Source organism: Toxotes jaculatrix, chromosome 14, assembly GCF_017976425.1.
Source record: "Toxotes jaculatrix isolate fToxJac2 chromosome 14, fToxJac2.pri, whole genome shotgun sequence".
Lineage (NCBI taxonomy): Eukaryota > Metazoa > Chordata > Actinopteri > Toxotidae > Toxotes > Toxotes jaculatrix.
The window spans coordinates 16,060,211-16,082,558 of record NC_054407.1 but is presented as its reverse complement, the minus strand read 5'-3'; the positions used below and the strand labels follow the sequence as shown (position 1 = coordinate 16,082,558).

The window sequence follows — 22,348 nt, the reverse complement described above, 5'->3', positions numbered from 1 at the left end:
GAGACGTATGTCCTCCTCACCACATTCCTTCCCATCTTAGATCACTGAACAGCTCTCTCCAGCTTTCTGCCTTCAGTCCCTTCCAACCCAAAGCAATATAACTCTATTTTTGCCCAGATGGCACCTTATAAAAAAAAAATAAAAATAAATAGAATCGGTGGTACAAGTATAATAAGCTCAGTGAGCTTCCAGTGTGGCTTCAGCTGGTGCTTTATGCAGGTGCCTGAGTTTGAAATTCAGATTAGTCTGATGGGGCTGGAGGTTAAATAGTCAAGTAAGGATTTTCTACTTCTATTCAAATGAGAGTCTCAAAAAAGTGGTCATCATGAGCAAAGGTTCTGAGAAGTCTACTCTGGAAGTACATGTGGTGAATAAAGGATTGAGCCTGTGCAACCTGGGGCGGTGTCTTTTATATTTGGGGATGACTTTGCTGCTGAGTGAAGTGGCTGCAACACAAGCCACTTCTGATTTCATATTCATGACATCCGAGAGGAGTGGGGAAAAATAAACAACAAGCAAGGACAGTATAGCTTATGGAAGCTGGGCCCATATACTGTCACATCTAGAAAGTCAAATCTCGTCTCGCACAGACTGAGGAAGAGCGAGGTCATCCTCCGCAGCAAACACTGACTCATCTCACACCCACACACACGTATGCACACAAACTGTAATAAGAAATCTTGCTTGCTTTCATAGATCTAATGGCTTGATGGCACAAAGTGGTTATCTATCAATGTGTACAACCTCAATAGCCTCATAAGAACAGACAGGGACACCAGCTAAGAGCCTTTGCACAGCAGCCTACAAACAGTCGGGCTGTAGTTCCCCACAGCAAACTGCAAAACACGTCACTTTTCTAAAGAATAATGACAGCATGCACAAATGGGGCCTGGAAGCATCACAGTGGCACTGCCTTTACAGACAAGTCATGTCCTCTAAACAGAAGCCCCTTCACAGTGCAGTGCCAAGGACATACATGAGCGTGGAGCGCCCTCTAGGGGACACAGCTCTGAGCTGATTGTTTATGAGGAGCAGTGAAGCGATAACTGTGCAACACACAACAAAGCTCACCCTAACCAAATGTAGATTGAAAATAGAAAGACTTAAAAGCTTTTGATCTGCAAATGCTGATAAATTCCTACAGTTAACACGATTCACGAGTTCCTGCCATGCTGCTGTGGCAGTATTACAGTACAGGTCATAATGGGGGCGGGGGGGGGGGGGGGGGGGGGGGGGGGGGGCAACAGATGAATGCACATCCCAGCCCTGAGACAACACAAGCTGCACGGCGTCAGGCTCTGCTGCAGCGAGGGAGATATATGGCCTGGAGGTCACACGGGTCGAATGTGGAAGCCACCACAGTCCATCACTTTTAGATGTCACACACAGGCACACACTGTCATGGAGCCATGAATGTTTTTGAGGGCACAGATTTATCAAGAGCTGAGCTTGCTTACATAGAGAGCCTGTAGCTTCCGAAACTCAACATCCATCATTAAGGTGTTCATATTATTTAAAAAAAATGGAAACAAACTGAAATGTCAACTGAGTGATTTGACTGATGGTACATTGTGTCTGAACCATCAAATATTAATCCTTCCGTAATAAGTCGGTCAGTCTAGTGCCAGCGGATAATGGAAATGGAAATTGGAAGAAATCCCCCAAAATACGCTATTAACCCCCTCTCTCCTACCAACTACTCTCATGGGCTATCAGTGGAATACAGAATGAGGTCTTGCTCAATTCTCCTAGTAAATAGTGTTTAAAAATTAAAATTCAAAGATGCTTCAGCAACTTAATGTTTAGCAATAGACAATTAAACAGATAAACTAAGTGTACTGAAGACAGAAGATTCACCATCTGTGGCGAATTTTCTTAAAATACCCATTTGGTTAATTAAACTTTATGAATAATCAAACAGCTGAAAAGCAACAAAAGGTCACATTCTCAGAGGGAACAGTACCCTCCCTTCTCACTGCCACATTGGATATCTACTACCAAATACTGTGCAGTGTTCACAGACTAAAACAAGAAGAATTAGTGCCCAACATAACAAGGTTTGGATGGACTATCAATCAGAAAGAAACAGGCTTGTTCATCTAATAAATATGCCACACAATGAGAACCGCAGTTTAAAATAAATAGCATTTTGATTATATTATTCTAATGGGCATATATCAAATATCTGCAGTGTGGTGTCACCCAGCCGTTTCATTAACCTGGTTTCCATTACATGGCCCAACAGGGAACAGCGAGGGCTTACTCACAACATAATGCATGACTTGTGCGTCCTGTTGCCAACAGTAGCCAGCTTGTCAACTAAGGCCCTCTTGTGGAAAAACTGGCAACTGTAGGTGGAGCTGGGGAGTCAAATAAACTTCAACCTCTAGATTTGTTTTTTTTGTTTTGTTTTTTCGCAGACAGTGATTTTAATTCCAGAAAATCACAAGTTCATACACCTGCCATTTTCACTAGAAGTTAAATGCAAGGGTTTCAGAACAGAACAGGCTTCAACGTCTGTTACATGTCAAAGAGCTGCAGAACAGAAACATACTGGTATCGTGTCAAATACAGATATATATATATATTTATAAAAAAAATCTTTCTTACCTTGTGACACTACTTTTAGACTACAGCCACAGTTCAATATTCAGCAATCTGCATGATAATTCAATGAACCTGCTAAATTTGACTAACAACTCAAAAATGTGGCTTCTCTTCGACTAGGTATTAGTTACAGAACATGCCTTCGTACACACATCTTGCTGTTTACTTCAGTGATCAGTCGTTTGAACATAAAACTATTGGGACTCTGGTACAGCCTCTGCGTGGCGTCATGCTTCCATCTTCAAGCCCACTCAAGCTGGAACAGGTCGAACATAAAAGTCATTGTCAAAGAAACTTTATTAAAGGCGGATAACTGTGGTCTTGTAGTCTTTTAACTATCTACTCAGTGCTTAACTGCAGGGACATTTTTTTTCTTTTGAATGAGCTATGTAATAAGAAAGTCCAATCTTGCTCTTGCAGACGATATTGTTGATGTGCGAAGTGAGCCTCTTGATGATTTTACACAATATTTCTAAGAGAGTATGGTTTAAGACAGAGGGTCGACACAATCCATTACGATTAAGTGCTGTAGGTTTGTCCTTCTGGAGGTTGTGGAAGCTTCATATTTTCTTTGGACATCATTAGACGCCTTAACTCTTGAAGAACAATTTTAATGCTATAAGAATTCTGCCATTTTGCTAATATTGGTATGCTACGTGAATCCACCTGTGAGACAAAACAAAAGGGGGGGGGGAAGAAAACCACACCATATCAGTCATTGTGACAGGACTGCTGACAGTGAGTTATTGCACGTCACATTTGAGCATCACAAAACTGCAACGCAAAACAACTTGTGAACTTGACACTCATTTATAACCTTGTCAGTTTCCGTGATGACACTTACCGTCCCGTTGGAATTATTTATCCCATTCATGCTAATTTTTGTTACAAATCTAACAGTCGGGGCTGTCTCTGGGTATCTAGGTCCACATTCCACTTTCAGACTGTATATCCTGTTCTCATAATTGGTCTGAAAAATAAACAAGAAGAAACAGAAAAACAACATTGATATCGGTTATAGTATTAGCAGACAGTATTGTACTTCAGTACTTGAAGGACAATCCACATGCTGAGCTCTCTCTGCTTACTCTTGCTGGTCCAATGATCATGCCTGTCCACCGTGTGAGAGTCATGTCTTCGTCATCCTCGAGGCCCCAGCTGACTGTGCCATCACCTTCGCCCTTTTGCCCCTCTTCAAGCTCCTCCAACAAGCGAAAATTGCGTGGAACTTTAACTCCTAACAAAAACAGAATATGCATTACATTAGATTTTAAAGATAGATTTTTTTTTTACTGTCAACATATTTCATGGACACACTAAAACCAACCATGAACTGACTGTACTAACAGGTAGTAGCCAATATATCTTCTATCTATCCTCTGTTCTATAGACATTCATTGTTGGCATGTTCCTTTATTATGAAAACTAGGCACTTTTATTTTTAGTGAGCCACACACACACACCATGCAGTGCTGTAAAGCCATAGATCCACGCTCTTTCCATCGGATCGGCACAAAAAAAATAAAATAGAATCTGCATAAAGAGAACATCATAATGAACATGACTTTAAAATCAACAGGTTTGGAGGAGGAATGAATTAATGAGTAACTATTTTTGTCTTAAAACACAAACGCCAGAACTAAATGATTACCCAATGTAAAAAAGCAATCAACAGATTAATCGATGAGAAAAATGATCATTAGTACCAGCCCTGACTGTAAATAACCATAACTTGCAAGCCTATAAATTGACAGTTTTCATTTGAAAAAGAACTGCGACACCACTGTCCAAGCATTTTGTCACTGTGGGTGCTCCAATTGTGCGTCCTTTCATGAAAACTGATGCACACACATTTTTCATCTTTCTAGTCACAGAAAAGTAATGCATCCAAATGTGTAAGAGCACGAAGCATGTGCAAGACAGGACTGGTTGATACAAGAAAAGAAATGACTCAGTGGATTGATGCGCTATACGCACATGGCCACTCCATACAGCACATTCTCATCTACGAACTGTGAAACTGCATCTAATTTGATACCTTGTTCACAAGACATTTACTAAAGATACAGCGTTTGATGCTGCTGAACTTTGAAGCTCAATAAAAATCTGCACTCTTGACAGCCATTTGGAAACAGTCATGAGATTTGGAGCACATGGGCCTGTACTGCTGATTTTTAACAAATGACCCAGTCGTCTTATGACCAATGTCGTAACAGCCAAGTTGATAATAACATCATTCAAAACTAGTCAATCAAAATGTTCAGCTATTGGAAAAATGTTCTCGGAAGATGGTTCAGACGTTCAGCATTAAGCACACAGCCTGACAGGCACTCACGGCGGTGTGAATGATGAACCACTTAGAGCTCATGACTGGAGGAGTGGTGGAGGTTGACGGGACAGCACTTAAGTAAAACTACCGCTATTCATAATTATCATCCTGCAGACAAATTCACAGAAGAGGAAGTGAAAAGAGCGTTTTAAGAAAGCCAAGTGACTGAGACAGAAGACATGGTGAAAACATTCAAATTCTCTCCTGCCAATGAAGCGTTCGTTTTCACATCCTCCAATTTCAGACAACATTCATCACACTCATCCTCACATCACCAATCTGTTTGTAAAATCAATATTTCGCATCTGGTGTGCAGCGACCACAGTGAAGGACTGACTCTTAAGTGGCACATGAGCTCTCCCTTTCCTTTTTTTTTTCCCAAAAGGATATTTGCTCACGAGAAGCTGTTCAAGATTTCGGTACTTTATCGGCTAAGTTTAGCTCACCAGTCTCACCGGTAGCTGCACATGTGCCAGCTGCTAAGTAACAAGAAACTCTAAAGCAGAAATGCTAAAGGTACAAGAGCTGCAAATAACAATTATTACATTACATTATCAATTACACTGCTGACCAACAATCCAAAAGCCCAAAGATAATTTGTTTATTTTAATACAAAAAGGAAAAACAACAACAGCTCACACTGCAGAAGCTGGAACCATCAAATGTTTAGCATTCTTGTTTGATGAAAGACTTGAGAAAACTAGCTTACAATTATTTTCTGTAAAATGCCTGATTAATTTGAGTTTCACCTATACAATATACTGTGTGTTCATTATACAATCCTGTCCACACAGCACACTACTTCTGACTTTTCTTTTAATGCATAGGTTACCTTTGCATATACTGGAGTTTAATTTTGATATTGATTATGATATACATATATCTACATTCTTAGTACTTCTTAGTACTGGTCTCAAAAATCTTTCATCATTCAAGCTCTAACAAAGGAATATACAATGTAAGTATAAAATCACATTTGCACATTTTGAGGCAGTTAAAAGAAGCAGAAATTGGTTGTTAAAATAGTGTGTGCCAGCTAATGTTGGCGCAAACATGCTCAGTAAAGACCAATGCTATTCTACATGATGGCAGACAGAATGCAGAGGTATAATCAGGATTGTTCCTACAATAATTTGAAACGTCAAATTAAGAAACAAGGTGACTGACATGTATAGTTAGAACTACAACAAACGGCAAAGATAATACACAAAAGGCACAAATGTGGTTTCAGACAGAATAAGGCATCAGGTGTAGTAAAAATTAGTCACTCACTTAACTCCAAAGTCTTTTTCTGTTTTTTTAAGCATTCGCCTTCACTACATTTCAAGAGTTACAACTGCCCTTTCGGTGTCCCCGGTCCGCCTTTCAGTTCATGTTATCTATGGCACTCGTAACTTAAACCTTGTTAGGTTGGGTTAAAAATGAATCAGGGGCAGGTCGCACAACTCGTTCAGAGGTAGTTTCGATTATGATTAAACCACTTCTCCACTTTATAGTAACATCTCCGTGGCGTATGGTTAAACTCACGCATAAGAAAATAAATTAAACCTCGTGATAATATTAAACTTAAAAAGATCGTTTTGTTTTTTCTGTAATTCAAAGAGTTTATTTTGCAAGTTTTGAGAACCACGCTTCCTGCTGAGCGCTAACGCTGGCATGGGCTCCGACTATTTGCTGACACGAAGCGTGCCAACTACGGCAGCTGTAACGTTATAATCAATCGGGTGCGTTCCTCCGCTCCCCGCCCTACAATGACAAAAATCTGCCTCATGTGAAGACGCATGGGTTGTCTCCTGAATCTGCTCCTAGAGTTAAATAATCGAAATCAAGTTAGATTTGGACAATAGCGTTAGCAAGTGGAGTGCTAACGAGAGCAGAGGGGACTAGTACCTGCACTGAAACATTTCCGTCACCGTCATGTTGCGTGTCACAAGAGAAGCAATCAAATTCCGCACATTGTATTTGCTACATATAAATTACTACATCTCAATGGCTAATAAAGCACTCGAGAGACGTATACAGACAGACAAGGTTATTTAGATAAAGAGACTGGCTATCCGGACATATTTGGATCGACACTGTACCGCGCCGTGTTGGAATATTCTAGTCGCTAAGTTAGCTAAGCTAGCTAATGCCGTTTGCGGTTGTTTACAGTATTCGCGTAAAAGGAAACTTGCACAGCGAATTAAACTTTCGAATCACATTATACTGACTATGGGTTTTCTTTGTAACACGTTATGATAGTATTAGCAATACTAACGCTTATGTCCGACACCTTAAGCTATTTCAGCTAACTCATGGGACAAGCTTTTCACAACGCCTCGCTTTAACTACGTTAGCCAACACGGTAGCTCCATGAAATAGACGGCTCCCGCGAGGCTCACCGCTGTACCGAGAAGAGACATTTACGACGAATTTACAGCCGCGAGCAATTTTGTAAACTTGTTAAGTGGGTAAACGAAGACGCATGCTGGTCGAGATGTCCGCGCCGACCCCGGCCTCAGCTGCATTTCGTGTCGCTGTGGATGTTAGTCTGAAGGCACACAAACCTGAGGAGGCCGCCATCTTCTTCTTCTGCCGAGTCCAGAAGCACACACAAGTGTGACATCACAGCCGTTAAAACCGGCAGATCGCCGCACTGCGAGCTGCCCTGTTCACACCGCTCCGCCGTTCATACTGTGCGCTCACTGGTCACGGTCAGTGTGGTCTTTGACAGACAGCACAGTTATACTCCTGACTCTTTACCTCCTCCTGAACGTGCATATTACAGTTTCCTTTAACCCGCTTTAAATAAAACCACATACACAAAACAAGCCTCTCTTTAAACTTCTTTTTTTCCCCTAAATATGTGGCATGCGCAAAACTTTTGGGCACTCAACTGCACCCCACCCCCCTCCTACAATAATAATAGTTATAATAGAGTATTAACTCTAATAATAGCCTACCTTCTACTCTTAATTTAGATATTTTCATCTTTTCATTTCTTACAGATAACTCAAATTCTAGAGCTATCTAATATATATTTTAGGCTGCCTTGAATGAACAACATGTTTAAGATCTACCCACAGATTTTATAATGATGTTCAGGTCAGGGGCCAATGAGAGCCGTTTCATAAGATTCAGCTTGTGTTTCTTGTAGTTGGTCGTGGTGGATTTTGAGGAATACTTTGGCCTGCTGTCCTGTTGTAGAAGTCAGTCTCATTTTACTTTAACATTCTTGACTGACTGGAGGATATTTGCATCTAGAATTTGTTGATATGGAGTGGAATTCTTTCTTCCCTCTGACTGTGCATGTTTGTTGTGCCACTGGCTGCCACACAATACAATATTTCACAATATTTCCATCTGATGAAATGGTTCAGTCGTAAAAATATCAAGTCTCTAGTTGTTGGATATTTTACTGTGTAAACACCACATTGCTTCAACAAAGAACCAGAGAAACCTGGTGCAGGACATAATGTATGATACTGCCAGAGAGCGCAGATTAATTTGTTTTCAACAACAAGGGAAAATATCACAGGAAAACTAGAATTAAAGTCAAGTACAAATACTGGAAAAAATAAAAGCTTTCCAAATACCTTGAGTGAGCAACATTTTATTTTCTCTCTATTAACAAGCAGACAATACAAGCTACAAGGACAAGTCGACTATGGTAATAGTCAGAGTTCTCAATTTTAAAGAGTATTTAGAAATCTGATACAAAATGAACATACTGTATGTTTCAACACATCTCAAAAACAAAAGAGAAGCTTGGTGATAACAATGTACAAGTTGAAAGAAAAGAGCTTTTTAACCACCAGAGCACAAAAATCAAGTGCATTACTTGAAAACTAAATATTAGCTCTATTAATTGCCAGTACATGTCCTGTTTCCTTGTTTTTTTGTTTTGTTTTGTTTTTCTTAATCACAACAGGACACACTGAAGTTTGAATGAGTCATCTGGTATCTCTGAATCATGTTTCCATCCAAAAAAAAAATCCAGGATGCTCAAACATCTAATACACCCAGAAAACATATGGTAGTTCAATTATACAAACTTTTTTTTATATTTTACAGCACAAGAAAAGAAGTCAACACAGCACAGGATTTAAAATTAAGGACTGTACATAATTGCAGGGTGTGACTCAGGCAAGGAGACGAACGGTCTTTCCAGTAACTGTCAAGTAATCCTCATCAGCCAGGGCTCGGAGCGCCTCATCAAACAGCTCCTTAGTGATTGCCTGAGAACAAAGTGACAAAGAAGGATGTCGTTACAGGAAGTGGTGGCATTACTGATAGAAACGGGAGGATGGATGTATGATTTAAAAAAAATATTTTGTTGAAAAGTTAAAAGACAAATACTTTCATAGTTTTTCTCTTAGATTGAATTTACTTTTACTACCAACATTGTATTCATCTTTTTATTATTTAAAAGTCAGCGCACTGTTCTCATAGCACTGAAAGCACAGTATCTGAAGAACTGAAAATTAATTTTCTGCATTGATTTCTCTCAGACTCTCAAATACAAGGAAAGGCAAAACAAATATTTACAGTTTCAGACTGTCCTCTGAGGTCATCGAGCAGCTGCTGGTATTTCATGGCAGGCGTCTTTCCCTTGGCTTGGATCAGTTTCTTTAGGGCTTGGGCGACCTCCTCCTTACGCTTGCGGGCGGTGGCGCTCATACCTGTGATCAGAAATCAATATACTGAAATATTCTGCTTCTATTTGTCAATCCAAACAGAGCTGACAAAATCAGTCAATTAATCGACTGACAAAAAATAAATCAATTATTTATGAAGTAATTAAAAAAAAAAAAACTTTTCAAGCCATTTAATGGCTTTAAGCTTCAACGAGTTAATATTCCAGAGGCCATGTCCCACATACCTGTTGTGAGAATAGAGATGTCAACAAATCCTGTCCTGGGGTCTGTTGCTGACTGTTTGAGGGCCTCGCGGTGAAGCCGCTTGGCCTCCTCAACGTCGATGGTCTCCACCTTCTCAGAGAAGCGAACTTTAGCGTGGGCCTCTGCCAAGCGGATCAGGGACTCCAGCTGTCTGGGGTAGGCGGACACCATGCCTCGACCGCTGCCTATCTTCCTCATGTCCACGTAGGCCTGAGGACAAACACACACACACAAGGTCAGCTGTGGTCACAAGGGCTGATACTAAACCTAAGGCCAACAGGTGTTTTGTTAACCACATCTTTCTGGAAACTTTCAACATAATGTTGATAAATTGTGGAAATGGGTCCAGCAAACCAACCTCAATGAGGGCCTGGCTGGCCTCCTCACTCAGTCTTGGATTAATGTACGTTCGTGCGTATGCAATATAGTCCTTCAACACAGCCATGTCGAGGAACTCCTCCTCTATCTGCTCCTCGGTCTGGTAGTACAGCGACACCAGGTGGTGGGCCAGCCTGCGGTCGTAAGCCTCGTCTTGGGGATCCAGCATCAGGAAAATTAGATCGAATCTGGTAGAGAACAAAAACTCAATGTTAAAAACCAGCTGAGAGACACAGATGAAAGACTAAATCATGAAGTCCTCATGAAAAAGCACAATGTTAGGTCAGGTGTCAATTTGTAATTTCTGAAAATTGAAGACTGAAACAGCTAAAGGTTTTAGATTTTATATGACATCTGTGACATTTATTATTTATGAGCACATAGAAAGGACAAAATGTAGGTTTTATAACTTAAACATTTGTTATACAGTTTACAGTATAACAATATTTGAAAAGTTTTTTGACTTTGCTGTAATGAGGGAACAGAAAAAAAGTTTCTTAGTTCATGTAAATTTGATTATTGATTCAGACGACCAGTGGATGATTAGTAAAGGATGTGGTTTTAGATTAGAAGTAATGACTTTGGAAACCATGATCAACTTCATGTAAATTACTGTCTGTCAGGTGTTTCAGTGCGACTGTCCTCACTGATAATATTCACCTGGACAGCAGTGTGTGAGGCAGCTGGATGTTCTCAATGGTGGTCTTCTTGGGGTTCCACTGAGATTCAACAGGGTTGGCGGCGGCCAACACAGCAGTGCGGGCATTCAGCTGGCAAATAATTCCAGCCTGCAGACAGGGAAAAAAAATAAAAATAAATAAATAACCAGAGTGAGAAACATCATGCATGCATGTTGCATCCTCTTTTTTCATTTTCGAACAATTCTACACACGTTTGTCTAATGTACCTTGGCGATGGAGAGGGTCTGTTGCTCCATGACCTCGTGCAGCACAGAGCGCGTGTTGTCACTCATCTTGTCAAACTCGTCGATGCAGCAGATGCCGTTGTCGCTCAGCACCAGAGCTCCAGTCTGCAGGACCAGCTGCCTGGTCTCCGGGTCCTTCATCACGTAGGCGGTGAGACCCACAGCGCTGGAGCCCTTACCTGATGTATACTGGCCGCGGGGCACCAGGTTGTAAACGTACTGCAGCAGCTGGGACTTACTGGTACCGGGGTCGCCGCAGAGCAGGATGTTCACCTCTGCGCGGAAGTTACCCCGGCCGGTCTGACTGAAGTCCTTACGGGTGCCGCCAAACAGCTGCAGCAAGATGCCCTGAAAGAAACAGAGGGGGGTAATAAGCCTGTTAATAACCTGACCTGGCAGGGGAAACACATGTGTAACTAATAACACTAATGGCATTACATTTAATTGGCCCAGCAAGCTCTATGTACAATACCAGAGTCCTGAAACTAGAAAACCCGTATGAACGGAGCAGTTATTGCTATTAATTACACCCATTTTCTTTTTCCTGATGCAATTTATCAAAATGTCTGCTGTGCCAATTAAGTCACATAACTCTGTTAGATTTCTATTGGCTTTCCTTAAAAACACATATTGGGTGTTAATTTCAGTAACCAGCATGAGTGCGTGTTGTGATTACTGTTGTACAGGGTTAACGCTCATACTTTGGCTTGCATCCATTCTCACTCGCTCACACACACACACCTTTTTGATGTCCTCATGCTCATAGATACTGGGTGCGAGGGCAGAGGAGAGGCGTTCGTAGACGTCTGGCTTGGCTGCCAGCTCTTTCAGGGTCTGCACTCTGTCTTCTGTGAACAGCTTCTGCTCTGCGTCCTCGTCCAAACCGTGGAGACGCTTCTCGTCCGTCTTGCGGAAGTGGATGGCGTCTATGTGAGTCTTGTACACGGACTTGACGTTGCTCTGGCGGGGGTTCACGCGCATGGGGACTGCTCTGTAGATTCCTGCAGGGAAATTTGGGGGAAGCTGTCAGGATTTCTGCCGAGTGAAACACGGACCGATTCGCTGCACTAATCCAGTGAAGTGATTAGTGCTGAAACAATGAGTTGACTGACAGAAAATTACATCAGCAATTTTCATCTTCAGTTCTGGAAAATTGTGATGATCAATTTTAAGCATTTTGTGGCATTTTATAGACCAAACGATTCAAATTAAAAATGAATTCCTTAGTGATAACACTCATTAGTTGCAGCCAAAGCAGTAGATGCATACCCGTGATGTTTATTCTGTCTCCTGGCTGCACTTTATCAACCAGGTCATTATGAGCATAGACAATAGTTGTGTGAGGTGTCTGACCAGCCGGCATGTCTTCAGGAGACTCCTGGATTTTGATCTGTAGCAAAAGAAGATCAATAAATGAACAGATGTCATGACCTCAACAGTCACACATTGCTTATCACCGCTTAACATATTCTGAGATTAGGTGTCATATATTGTAAGCAATCTGCCCCAAATGCCAACCCCTCAACCCCACCAAACTCTCACCATCTGTTTGTCTGAAAAGACTGAGCGATTGTGAACGAGCGCCAGGCTGTGGGTGGTGTTGCAATGGCGACACACAGCCGGCTCAGCGATGCGCCCGCGATCCACCTCCACTCGGGTGCTGTAGGCGCACACCTGGCACTGGAAGAAAGCCTCCTGCATCTCCGGTATGAGCTGTGAGGTGCGGATCACCATGCCACTGATAGTGATCAGCTGATCGATGTCTGTGGAGGCAACACATAAAGCACGCATAAGCTTTAGCCGAAAGCTGATACCTCACATTTTATCAAAGCAAGAAGAATGTTCACAAAAATCCCACACTAAATATGGGACGGAATATCTGCAAATGGTAGGATCCAATAAGTGTGATTTCACTTTGTAGACAGCCAGTGACTTGGCCTGGCTTTATGAATCCACACACACACACCTTCTGGGTTCAGGCTCCGCATGTTTCTGGTTTTCAGGGCGTTGTAGGGGCGGACTTGGATCTGGTACTCCAGAATAGAGTCTGGGAAACGCTCAAAGAAAAGCTCATTGACTGCCATGTCGAAGGTGGGGATGACTTCCTGCAAAGGAAACAAATAACTTACTTATTATACATACTTTGCAATATGCTGTCAACCAGCCACTGGATCAAAACTGTCCAAACCGACTCTTAATACACATGATGTAACGAGAATAACATTAAAAAAAATATGGGACTTTACCTGTGGGTAGCAGATGAGCTGCCTGTAAAGTTCTGCATCAAAGGACTGCACATGCTGGCAATTCACATTCAGCACTGGGTCACCAACAACACTGATCTGTGAGACAACAAAAGCAATATCAATGGGTAAGATGGACTTAAACCTAAGATGTCTTGTGATATTAAGACTTAAAATATCATCTCATAACTACTCAACACTCAGAGCACAGTGAGATAAACACATGAGTCAGTACAATACCTCTTCCAGCTTCTGCATGTACAGCGACTCGTTCAGGTCCAGACCAGCGTTCTCATCTTCAGTGGAGGTCGGGTCAATGAACCTCTGCAGGAATCTCTGGAAGCAAAGCAGCACAAAACAGGTAAACATGAAGTCTAATGGATAAAGTATCAGGGGTATCTTTACAAAAAAAAAAAAAAAAAAGCTTAGAAGTGTGCTTATTTTCATACCTGAAACTTTTCCTTGCAGGTCCCTACATTGACATCAGTCCCCCAGATCACCAGTCTCTGGCCTGCGTTTGTTTCGCTGGCTACTGCACCATCAGCACTTGGCTGTGAAGAAATGTGAACAGCGATTTTAGTGCGCTTGTTGTTTTTATTAACTAGTTATCCTGGCTTATGCAAATATAATGAGCATAATCAACACAGTAGATTTCGACTCTTCTACTGACCGGCTCAGAGTGAAGATCGACTTGAGGAGCCTTCCTGACTGACCCCAGATCAGGGCGCTGTCTTGCTGGGGTGCCACGCACTCCACTGCGGGGGGTCCCTTCGACCCTGGAGCTGGGGGTCCCATACATCAGAGGAGAGCTCATGTCCACTTCATTAGGTTGGACTGTCAAAAAGGGACAGATTGGGATAGAAATGATCAAAAGTCCCCTGCACCTCTACTGGATAATGATAAAACAAACCAAACTAAGTTAAACTGGGCGCATTTAGTCATCTTTGGTACCTGATGGTCGAGGGCTAGAGAACAGAGAAGTGTCCTGAGGTGCTGAAGGACTGAGCATGTCAGTGGCCGGGGAGGTGGGCATCGGCATCAGTTCGCCAGTGGAGGAATCCTGACCTCTGCGCCTCTGAGAAGGGGGCGAAGTGGGGCCATCACTGCTGGCTGAGGACACACAAAACATGAGGAGAAGTTAATAATAAGTATGACAGAAACCCATGTCTACAACATTAAGGTAATCTCAGTGGCACTGCAGTTGAAAAACCAATGAACTTACGTGTGGCTGGGTTCGTGTTCCTTCCACGTTTGCGGCCTCCAGGAGTCGATGTTGGGGAAGACATTGTTGCCTCAATATCTAAAGATCAAACAGATGAAAATGAACAGTTCTGCCAAACGGAATGCTAAATGCCAAATGACTTTTAAAAATGTGTATGGTTGTGCCTATTTTGCCTTTTTTTCTTTTGGAGAGCAGGGAAGACCTCACCTCACCCCTAAAATGATTTTACAAGGGCCTGATGGTTGGAACTAACCCACTGAGTCTGTGGGATATTGAATGTTGATGTACTGGTGATCTTATTTTTCCTGCTCTTCATGTTGTTTTGTTTATAAGGCTCAGCCTTGCATGGCCTGCAGTATAAAAGTGATGGATGGCTGTACCATCAGGGTCGACTACTTCGATGTTTATGCTGATGTTTTTGCCACTTCCCTACCTCATTACATGCCAAGTTAAATTTAAAAGCACGTCTCTAAGTAGACCACTTTACATAATGACTGTTAATGATCCTGATTGCTCTATTTTTCCAGTGGTTGGTGCATATTTATTCAGGTTATGAATATAATCAGGATGCAAGTTGAACCACGTTGTTAAAAGGTAATTAGTCCCTTAGTTTCACTTCCATTGTTATTTTTCAACAACAATGTCATTCTCTGTGAAACTGCAGTTTTTTTCAGTTCATCTCATGTTGACTGGTTGCAATAAATCAACACTCAATTCTTCAAAATAATAACTAGAGTTAACTTTCATCGTGTGAGTACATCGCGTCGTTACTTCTTTATGTTTGTTTCTAAGTCATTAACACTGTATTTTCGCTGCTTTTGTTGAACACTTTGGATCAGCTCACAGTAACTTTTCCACCATTTGACATGTGGCTGCAGAAGGAAACAATGAGCAGAGTCTTACTTGCACTGTTTGGCCTGTTTTAACTGTTAAAAGTGAGCATGAAAATAAAAAAGCACATTGAAGCACAATCAAGTAAACATATTTAAGAACCGACACAATGATCCCACTAAAATAACCTGCAGTTTAAGAAGAGATAAGTTCATTAAATTAAGTCCATTCTTACCTCTTCTTGTATGTACGTCCGAACACTGCAGATCTGGCGCGAAACTGCGGGTGACGTTATTTTCGCGGGGAACTTTGGACCAATGAGAGGCCAGAATGGTGCATTTCCTTCGAGGCGATTCATTCGCTGCACAGGGGGTTCACACCGAGTTTCTGCCGATTCGACTTTAATTTAACATGATTAAATGCCTTAATAAATAGATTGAAAACTTTAAAACACTCCTAAAAATACAGGTTTCTTTATATGGTAATTAGAATACGATCTGCGTTTTCTGTGCGTAGTCTCGTTCCCACTGATACCCTGAGCTGACTTGGTTGGGTCCAGATGCGGATGACCCTTTTTTCTCTCTATCTTTATTGAAACAGTTCACCATACAATATAATAATGATAATAATAATAATAATAATAATAATAACTGCAATCATGGAAACTCGATTAAAGACAAATAATATAAACCCAGTGGCTTCTTGGCCGAAGTAGTGATTTGTACTGAAGTCTGAAATTTCTCTCCAGAAGTGGACAGTTGGGAAATTTATTTATTTATTTTTTTGCCAAATCGATCTCAGATGTATTTAATGTTGATTTGCCTGTAATTCCGTGAGTTTATTTGGAAACAAAAAAAAAAAGAAAAAGAAAGAGTATAAGAGTACAAATATTATCTTCACTGACGATGCTGCGCCTGTTATGTGACTTTATCCTGCAGGTGTGTTCACTGATCACCATGTGGCGCAGTTTCCTTTTCAGACAAGTCCACCAAAGAGGAAAAGTACAGCTCACTTCCAAGGAGGAAAAACATCGAAGCATTTCCGAGAAGTGTCAGGACATGTGTCATTTTAGGCGGCTTTTTATAGACAAGATTTTTAAGATAACACCGTGGTTCATTATCCTAAGACGTTAACGACTACCTTCAGTGTACTGTCTGACTACTGTTTTTGCACTATAACATTGTCCAGTAGAATATAAAACAAAATATTTATATAATAATATAAGAGTAGTAGAGAGTTTTATAATGAACACATAAATGCCCCTCTAGGATTAATTAAGTACTATCTGTCTATCTGTAATCAAATATCAATGTGTAATGATTTTAATAACTTGATTAATAATCAAGTTATAACAGGGTAAATACGTTTTTTTTTTATAATGTAATGTTGATGAATATAGCATACAGTTAACATACACTCACTTCATTGTCACACATTAGTCTATTAAGTAGACTGGAATATCTCTGTAACTTATCATCCATACCTGTACCACAAACCTGTCTGTACAGTGCATAGTATTACTTTTCATACTTCAAATACACTTTGCTACTAATATTAATGTAGTTTTACTGAAGGAACATTATCAGCGCAGGGCTTTCACTTATAAATGTCTTGTATTGGTTTGGCTTACATGCAGCATACACACAAAATCAAGTTTCTATTACATAATAAGTAATTTCCCCTCAGTGAATTGTCACATATCCTCATGATGTTAATCAGCATGATAGTAAGTTAATAAAATATGATGTACTGTGACAGATTTCCCAATAGTATATAAAATTGTTACGCTGAGCTTCACCTCGACCAGTTATAAGATTAAAGTACAGCTTACGTTAATGCATCAGTGATAATTTAATTTTTGATGAGTCTTCCGTATGAACAATTAGAAGAAACCTGAGCTGCAACCTTTTTTGTAGCTGATTTTATTTTTAGAGCCCGGGACAGAAGACAAAAGCCTTTGTTTGCATATGTCAAGAATTTGTTTGACAAATGCTTCTCCACTTCAGCAGTATGTTTGTTGTGTCTTATTGTGGACAGACAATGGGAAAAGGCCCTCCATTCCTTCTATAAAGGACGATCAATTAAAGTACTACTTTTCCACCTTTTCGTGGTTGTTTTATGTCTCTTTGTGGCCATTTAGCATCTCTTTGCAACCACTTTTCTTCTATTTACAGTCATCATGAGCCACTTTTTGGCTGTTATGTGTCTCTTTAGTGACATTTTGCCGGTTAGGCCAAGGGGCCCCTGGACCTGTGCCTGAAAGGCCCATCCAGCAATCCATCCATGTGTCTTAAATGTGTGGACTGAAGACTTATATGTGCATGTCACAATAACCAACTAACTACCTAAAACAATATACTGTAACACAGGGAACATCCTGCACAATGAGTGCATTTATACTCTAAGCACACGTTGCTTATGTACCTTTATTTTGTACTTCAACAATTTGAATTCTTTTACTGGTAATGAATCGTTTTTACAGAGCACTCCTTCCACCACCGTTTGAGACAGACGTTTATAGGCCGACAAATTAAAGCTAATCCCTAACACCCGGAGCAGGGCCTACAATATGTAAACAACTCCGAACCATTCATACAATCGTAGTAAAAAGTGGGTGGCATGTGAAACACCCCCTTCTCTCCTCAAATGGAGAGTCAGAGGACAACACGTGACCCCGTTTGGACGTGACTGGCTCAACGGAGGGCGGCACGGGTGACGTCAGCGCGGGGAAACGATACAAAATAGTGTGCGAAAGTACAGATGCCTCAGAGGAGTGACAAGAAGTGTTTCAGCATCCTCAATGACAGGAGCCTGAAAGTCAGCACCCAGGGATAAAAGCCAAAAAAAAAAAAAAAAAAACTTTTTTCTTTTTTCAAAAAGGGGAGTTAAGAGCCTGCAGAGACAGAGAAACCACTGCATGGTTATTCTGCAGAGAGCTGTCACATCTGTGTGCAACTTTTTTTCTTTTCAACGCGTTTAATTTCCTTCCTAAACCACGTGTGCAAATCACCAGAGTTCATGTGTGACATATACAGCCTGGACTCCCATTGCGTGTCTCCACAATGCAACATGAGTTGGTCGATGGAGCCTGCTAACTTCTACGAGAGCGCCAAGCTGGGCGGCCCGCAGCAGGGGGTCTGCAAGGCGGGCAGCAGGAGCGACGGAGCGGGCGAGGACGGCACCATGGTGGAGCTGAGCACCGCCCCTGCCATGTACGACGACGAGAGTGCCATCGACTTCAGCCAGTACATCGAGTCGATGACAGCCGTGCCAAACTTGGAGCTGTGCAACGACGAGCTCTTCCTCGACCTGTTCAACACTGTGAAGCAGGAGAAGGCGGATTTCTACAACATGCAGAGCTCCGTCCTGCCCGGCGGCATGCAGCAGCTGTCAGCCACATACGCAGCGGAGAGGAAGGTGGACGGCGGGCTGGATAAGCCGGCGTTCAGTGCGCCTATCAAGCAGGAGTCCGACTGGAGTGACAGCGACATGTCCTCGTCGCTGCCTTCCCAGATCGAGACCTGCGCCCAGACCTCCGTCAGCCTCCCCACGGGACAACCGACTCCCCCAACGACCCCGGAGCCTGTCTCCGCTGTCAGCTCGGCCAAGTCCTCCCCGCGGAAGATGGGTAGGGAGAAGGGGAAGAAGGCGGTGGACAGGTTCAGCATGGAGTACCGACAGAGGCGAGAGAGGAATAACATTGCAGTGAGGAAAAGCAGGGATAAAGCCAAGAGGCGCAACATGGAGATGCAGCAGAAGCTGATTGAACTGAGCGCAGAAAACGACAGGCTTCACAAAACTATCGAGCAGCTAACCAGAGAGCTCACCGGCCTCAGAGATTTCTTCAAGCAGTTACCCAACTCCTCCTTTGCGGCTCTCTCCACGAGTGCAGAGAGTCGGTGACAAATTAACTCTTCTATGAACTGAGCTTTTAGAAGACATACCTCAAGAGACATTTTGTTTTTTTACCATCTGTACCAGATGTATTTTAAGCTTACCATAATGGCACTGGAAAATATATGATGTTGCTGCCATATTTTTTGTGGGATTTTCTCTGTATTAAATTATTTTACCACTGCATTTATATGATATGATGTTATACCTGACATGGTACATGTTTTATAATTCCAAACTTTGTATAAGAGCCAGAGCATGATCTTTTATATAGTTTGTATGAAACCTTGAAAACATTTTTGTTTATGGAATCTATAATAAAATTGCTGAAAAGGTGCAGAAGCTGCCTGGTCTGTGAGTAGTCTTTGCATTTAGGTGGAGTGTTTTCTCACAAGAAGTAAGTGCAACAGGAAATAGAAAGTTAAGTCAGCAGTTTATTGACACAGTGTCAGTAATCTTAAATACAGAGGTAGATGGAAAAAAAAAGACCACTTAGAAATGTGTTTACACCCAAAAGCTCTTCTCTGAAAGTCACTTCCAAGTTGATGAACCACGTGGGCTGCTTTGACAGACTGCATGCCACTGGTCTACCCTTGGGCTGTCAACTCCTGGTCCACAAGATCACATATCATTAACACAAACAAGACCTTGTCCTCTTGCAGCCCCCGTTCACTTCAGAACAGCCTGAATCTGTCAGGGAGGCCTTCAGTGGGGAGGAGAGGAGGCTAAACTGGCCCAGACCAAGGCCTAGTGTGTGTGTGTGCAGGTCCTTGGAGCCAGCTGAAGCCTGAGGATTGATATCATTAGCTACTTGCCCTGACAGCCTTTAGAGGCAGATTTCTTCCAGGCCGATCCAGGGGGCAGGTTTCCTGGTGACGACTCGGACGTAAACGGGGAGGGGGCCCACCTCTTTTCCCAGGACATTCTCCACATCGTAACCTGGGAACTGAGACATATGGTCCATCAAAATACTCAAACTTGGCACAGTGAAACATGCAAGTTCACACTGTTAGACCATTTTAAGCTAAAACATGTCTCTTTCACCTTAAAATGAGTTTACTGCAGCTGCACTTAAAAAAAAATATCTATAGTTCTTCAATCTAATGACATTGCTTTGGTTGCAAGAATATCTGAGTGCACTTAAGGCTCTGACCTTTGCACTCCTCATATTGGTCAGCATTAATTCTGGTTATCTAAGAATATATGCGGCACTCACAAGCTCCTCTGAGACAACCATTAATGCCTACTTCATACATTGACGCTGCACCTGATAATTATTTTCCTCATCGTTTAATCTGCAGATTATTTTTCTGAAAAATCATTCCTATAAAAGGCCAGACTAACCTTTAACCTTTAACTGTCTTGTTTTGTCTGACCAAAAGTCCAAAAACCTGAAGATACTCAATTTACTGAACTGTGTGACAAAGAGCACCAGATGCTCATATCTGAGAAGTTAAAAACAGCAAATACTGACATTTTTGATTAAAAGAAGCCACTAAAACAATTATTTGATTATCACTGTAGTTGCAGATTAACTTTTTTGTCAATCGACTAATCACTGCAACTCCATTGCAGGCAAAACGCACGATCATGGTCTGCAATTTGTAGATTCAATAGAAATATTTCCAGTGGAAAAACTGCATGCAAACAATCGCTAAATACAGGAAGGGTACGTCGGTAAATTCCTTCAACTGCATCAATGACTTAGGGATTTATTTAGAGCTTTATCACCCTGACATGAAGAGATGACTGTGCTTTCAGGGCATATTGACAGAAGATCAATGCACCGTGCAGGTCAGCCCGGTGTTATGTAACAGTTTGTAAAAGCAAACCTACCTCATTACCCTCCACTGCTGCGGTGTTCAGAATGGACATGATCGTCTTTTTATGGAGCTGTCGGCGAGATCAAAAGGTGTGGAGCCAATTAATGTCTTTTTAATTATCGCCTTAATGTTTTACATAAAGAATAAATGCTGAACCAAACACAGCGTGCTCTCTGGTGAGTAACAGATTGATAGAGGGGGTTAAAATATCAGATGGCCGATAAGAAGAACACAGATAATATTATCAGTTTGGCTCACTTAGTTTTCTGATTGCACAGTCACACTAGGTTGTCTAGAGTAAAAAAGCCATTTTGCAGATGCACATACATTGACGGATTTTATTTCTTTCTTTAATCCATACAAAAACCAAAATGTAAAAGCAGTCTGCAACAAGTTTGTTTCAAGTTTGGAACAGTTGTCAAGAAACCAGCAAAGACTCCAGGATGTCACTGGTTCCAGTGACTGGTTCCAAGAAATAGTCCAGCATCCCCCAGTAAAATGTCAAAATGTTGCTTTTGCACTTTGGTTTTGTGCAGATTATATAAACTAGACATTATGTGTTAATCAGCGAGCTTAACACATGCTGGTGGGTGGATTTTGTTACCTGTGGACCAAGCCAGGCTAGCTGTTTCCTCATGTTTCTAATCTTTATGCAAGGCTAAGCTAACCAACTCCGGGTTGCTGCCTCATACTTGCATGCAAACATAAGAGAGGTATCAAAACAAACCTATTCGTCATGAATACATGTCAGTTACACACTGTTAAATAATACTTGCCTATCCCTAAAACACTGTGATTCATGAGGCTCGATTCACCACATACTTAAAAGCCCAGAAATAGTGTTCTCACCTTAACCTTTAAAGTGAAATTACTCAATGAAGAAGAACTGAGAAACACTTCCAGCTGAATCTTCGTGTCTGGCTTGTCCAACGCTGACTTACAAGAAACACAGTGGAAGTTTTGTCTAGGGAAAGAAAAAAAAATAAGTGTTGATTTGTCATGATGATTAATATTCAGCTATTCTAATTAATTTAGAAAACTTACGGCCTTTCAGCTAATATCTCCAAGTTGTCACTTCCACAGTAACTGCAGACAGGCCAGGAATAAGCTGTGTTTTCATCCACACCAACAATCACCCCTGCAGACAGAAATAAAACTGTTAGAGTTAACATTAACATACAAAAACACCTTTGGGAAACTTCCATATAAAGTG

General features: G+C 41.5%; 4 protein-coding genes across 7 annotated transcripts in view; 1 reads left to right on the top strand and 3 right to left on the bottom strand.

The window, feature by feature from the left end:
- Nucleotides 1-2,886: 2,886 nt before the first annotated feature.
- ube2v2 (ubiquitin-conjugating enzyme E2 variant 2) lies at nucleotides 2,887-7,623 on the bottom strand. Of its 3 annotated transcripts, none has more exons than XM_041055421.1 (4): nucleotides 7,486-7,623; nucleotides 3,696-3,844; nucleotides 3,452-3,577; nucleotides 2,887-3,273 (listed from the first exon to the last, which is right to left on the bottom strand). In XM_041055421.1, the coding sequence occupies exons 1-4, from the start codon at nucleotides 7,499-7,501 to the stop codon at nucleotides 3,127-3,129; spliced, it is 438 nt and encodes a 145-aa protein (XP_040911355.1). In that variant the 5' UTR covers nucleotides 7,502-7,623; the 3' UTR covers nucleotides 2,887-3,126. The 3 variants fall into 3 exon arrangements, with proteins under 3 accessions (XP_040911355.1, XP_040911357.1, XP_040911354.1); XM_041055423.1 differs by lacking the exon at nucleotides 7,486-7,623 and adding an exon at nucleotides 6,209-6,304; XM_041055420.1 differs by lacking the exon at nucleotides 7,486-7,623 and adding an exon at nucleotides 4,071-4,125.
- Nucleotides 7,624-8,493: 870 nt separating this feature from the next.
- On the bottom strand, nucleotides 8,494-15,774 carry mcm4 (minichromosome maintenance complex component 4). The gene is made up of 17 exons (XM_041055418.1): nucleotides 15,654-15,774; nucleotides 14,588-14,665; nucleotides 14,317-14,475; nucleotides 14,036-14,199; nucleotides 13,815-13,916; nucleotides 13,606-13,701; nucleotides 13,369-13,464; nucleotides 13,089-13,227; nucleotides 12,665-12,885; nucleotides 12,392-12,512; nucleotides 11,864-12,123; nucleotides 11,105-11,470; nucleotides 10,858-10,985; nucleotides 10,178-10,385; nucleotides 9,801-10,029; nucleotides 9,467-9,600; nucleotides 8,494-9,156 (listed from the first exon to the last, which is right to left on the bottom strand). The coding sequence occupies exons 2-17, from the start codon at nucleotides 14,649-14,651 to the stop codon at nucleotides 9,061-9,063; spliced, it is 2,583 nt and encodes an 860-aa protein (XP_040911352.1). The 5' UTR covers nucleotides 14,652-14,665; nucleotides 15,654-15,774; the 3' UTR covers nucleotides 8,494-9,060.
- Nucleotides 15,775-18,179: 2,405 nt separating this feature from the next.
- Nucleotides 18,180-19,649, top strand: cebpd (CCAAT enhancer binding protein delta). The gene has a single exon (XM_041055419.1). It carries the CDS (start codon nucleotides 18,437-18,439, stop codon nucleotides 19,319-19,321), a length of 885 nt encoding a protein of 294 aa, XP_040911353.1. The 5' UTR covers nucleotides 18,180-18,436; the 3' UTR covers nucleotides 19,322-19,649.
- A 79-nt stretch (nucleotides 19,650-19,728) lies between these two features.
- Nucleotides 19,729-22,348, bottom strand: part of spidr (scaffold protein involved in DNA repair) — a 32,557-nt gene continuing 29,937 nt past the window's right edge. The window contains exons 17-20 of one of the 2 annotated variants that reach the window (XM_041055416.1): nucleotides 22,180-22,273; nucleotides 21,985-22,099; nucleotides 21,149-21,205; nucleotides 19,729-20,258 (exon numbers count right to left, since the gene is read on the bottom strand). In XM_041055416.1, the coding sequence (XP_040911350.1) occupies nucleotides 20,139-20,258; nucleotides 21,149-21,205; nucleotides 21,985-22,099; nucleotides 22,180-22,273 (386 nt within the window). In that variant the 3' untranslated portion in view covers nucleotides 19,729-20,138. The remainder of the gene's footprint in view (nucleotides 20,259-21,148; nucleotides 21,206-21,984; nucleotides 22,100-22,179; nucleotides 22,274-22,348) is intronic. The other variant, XM_041055417.1, reaches the window with a different exon arrangement.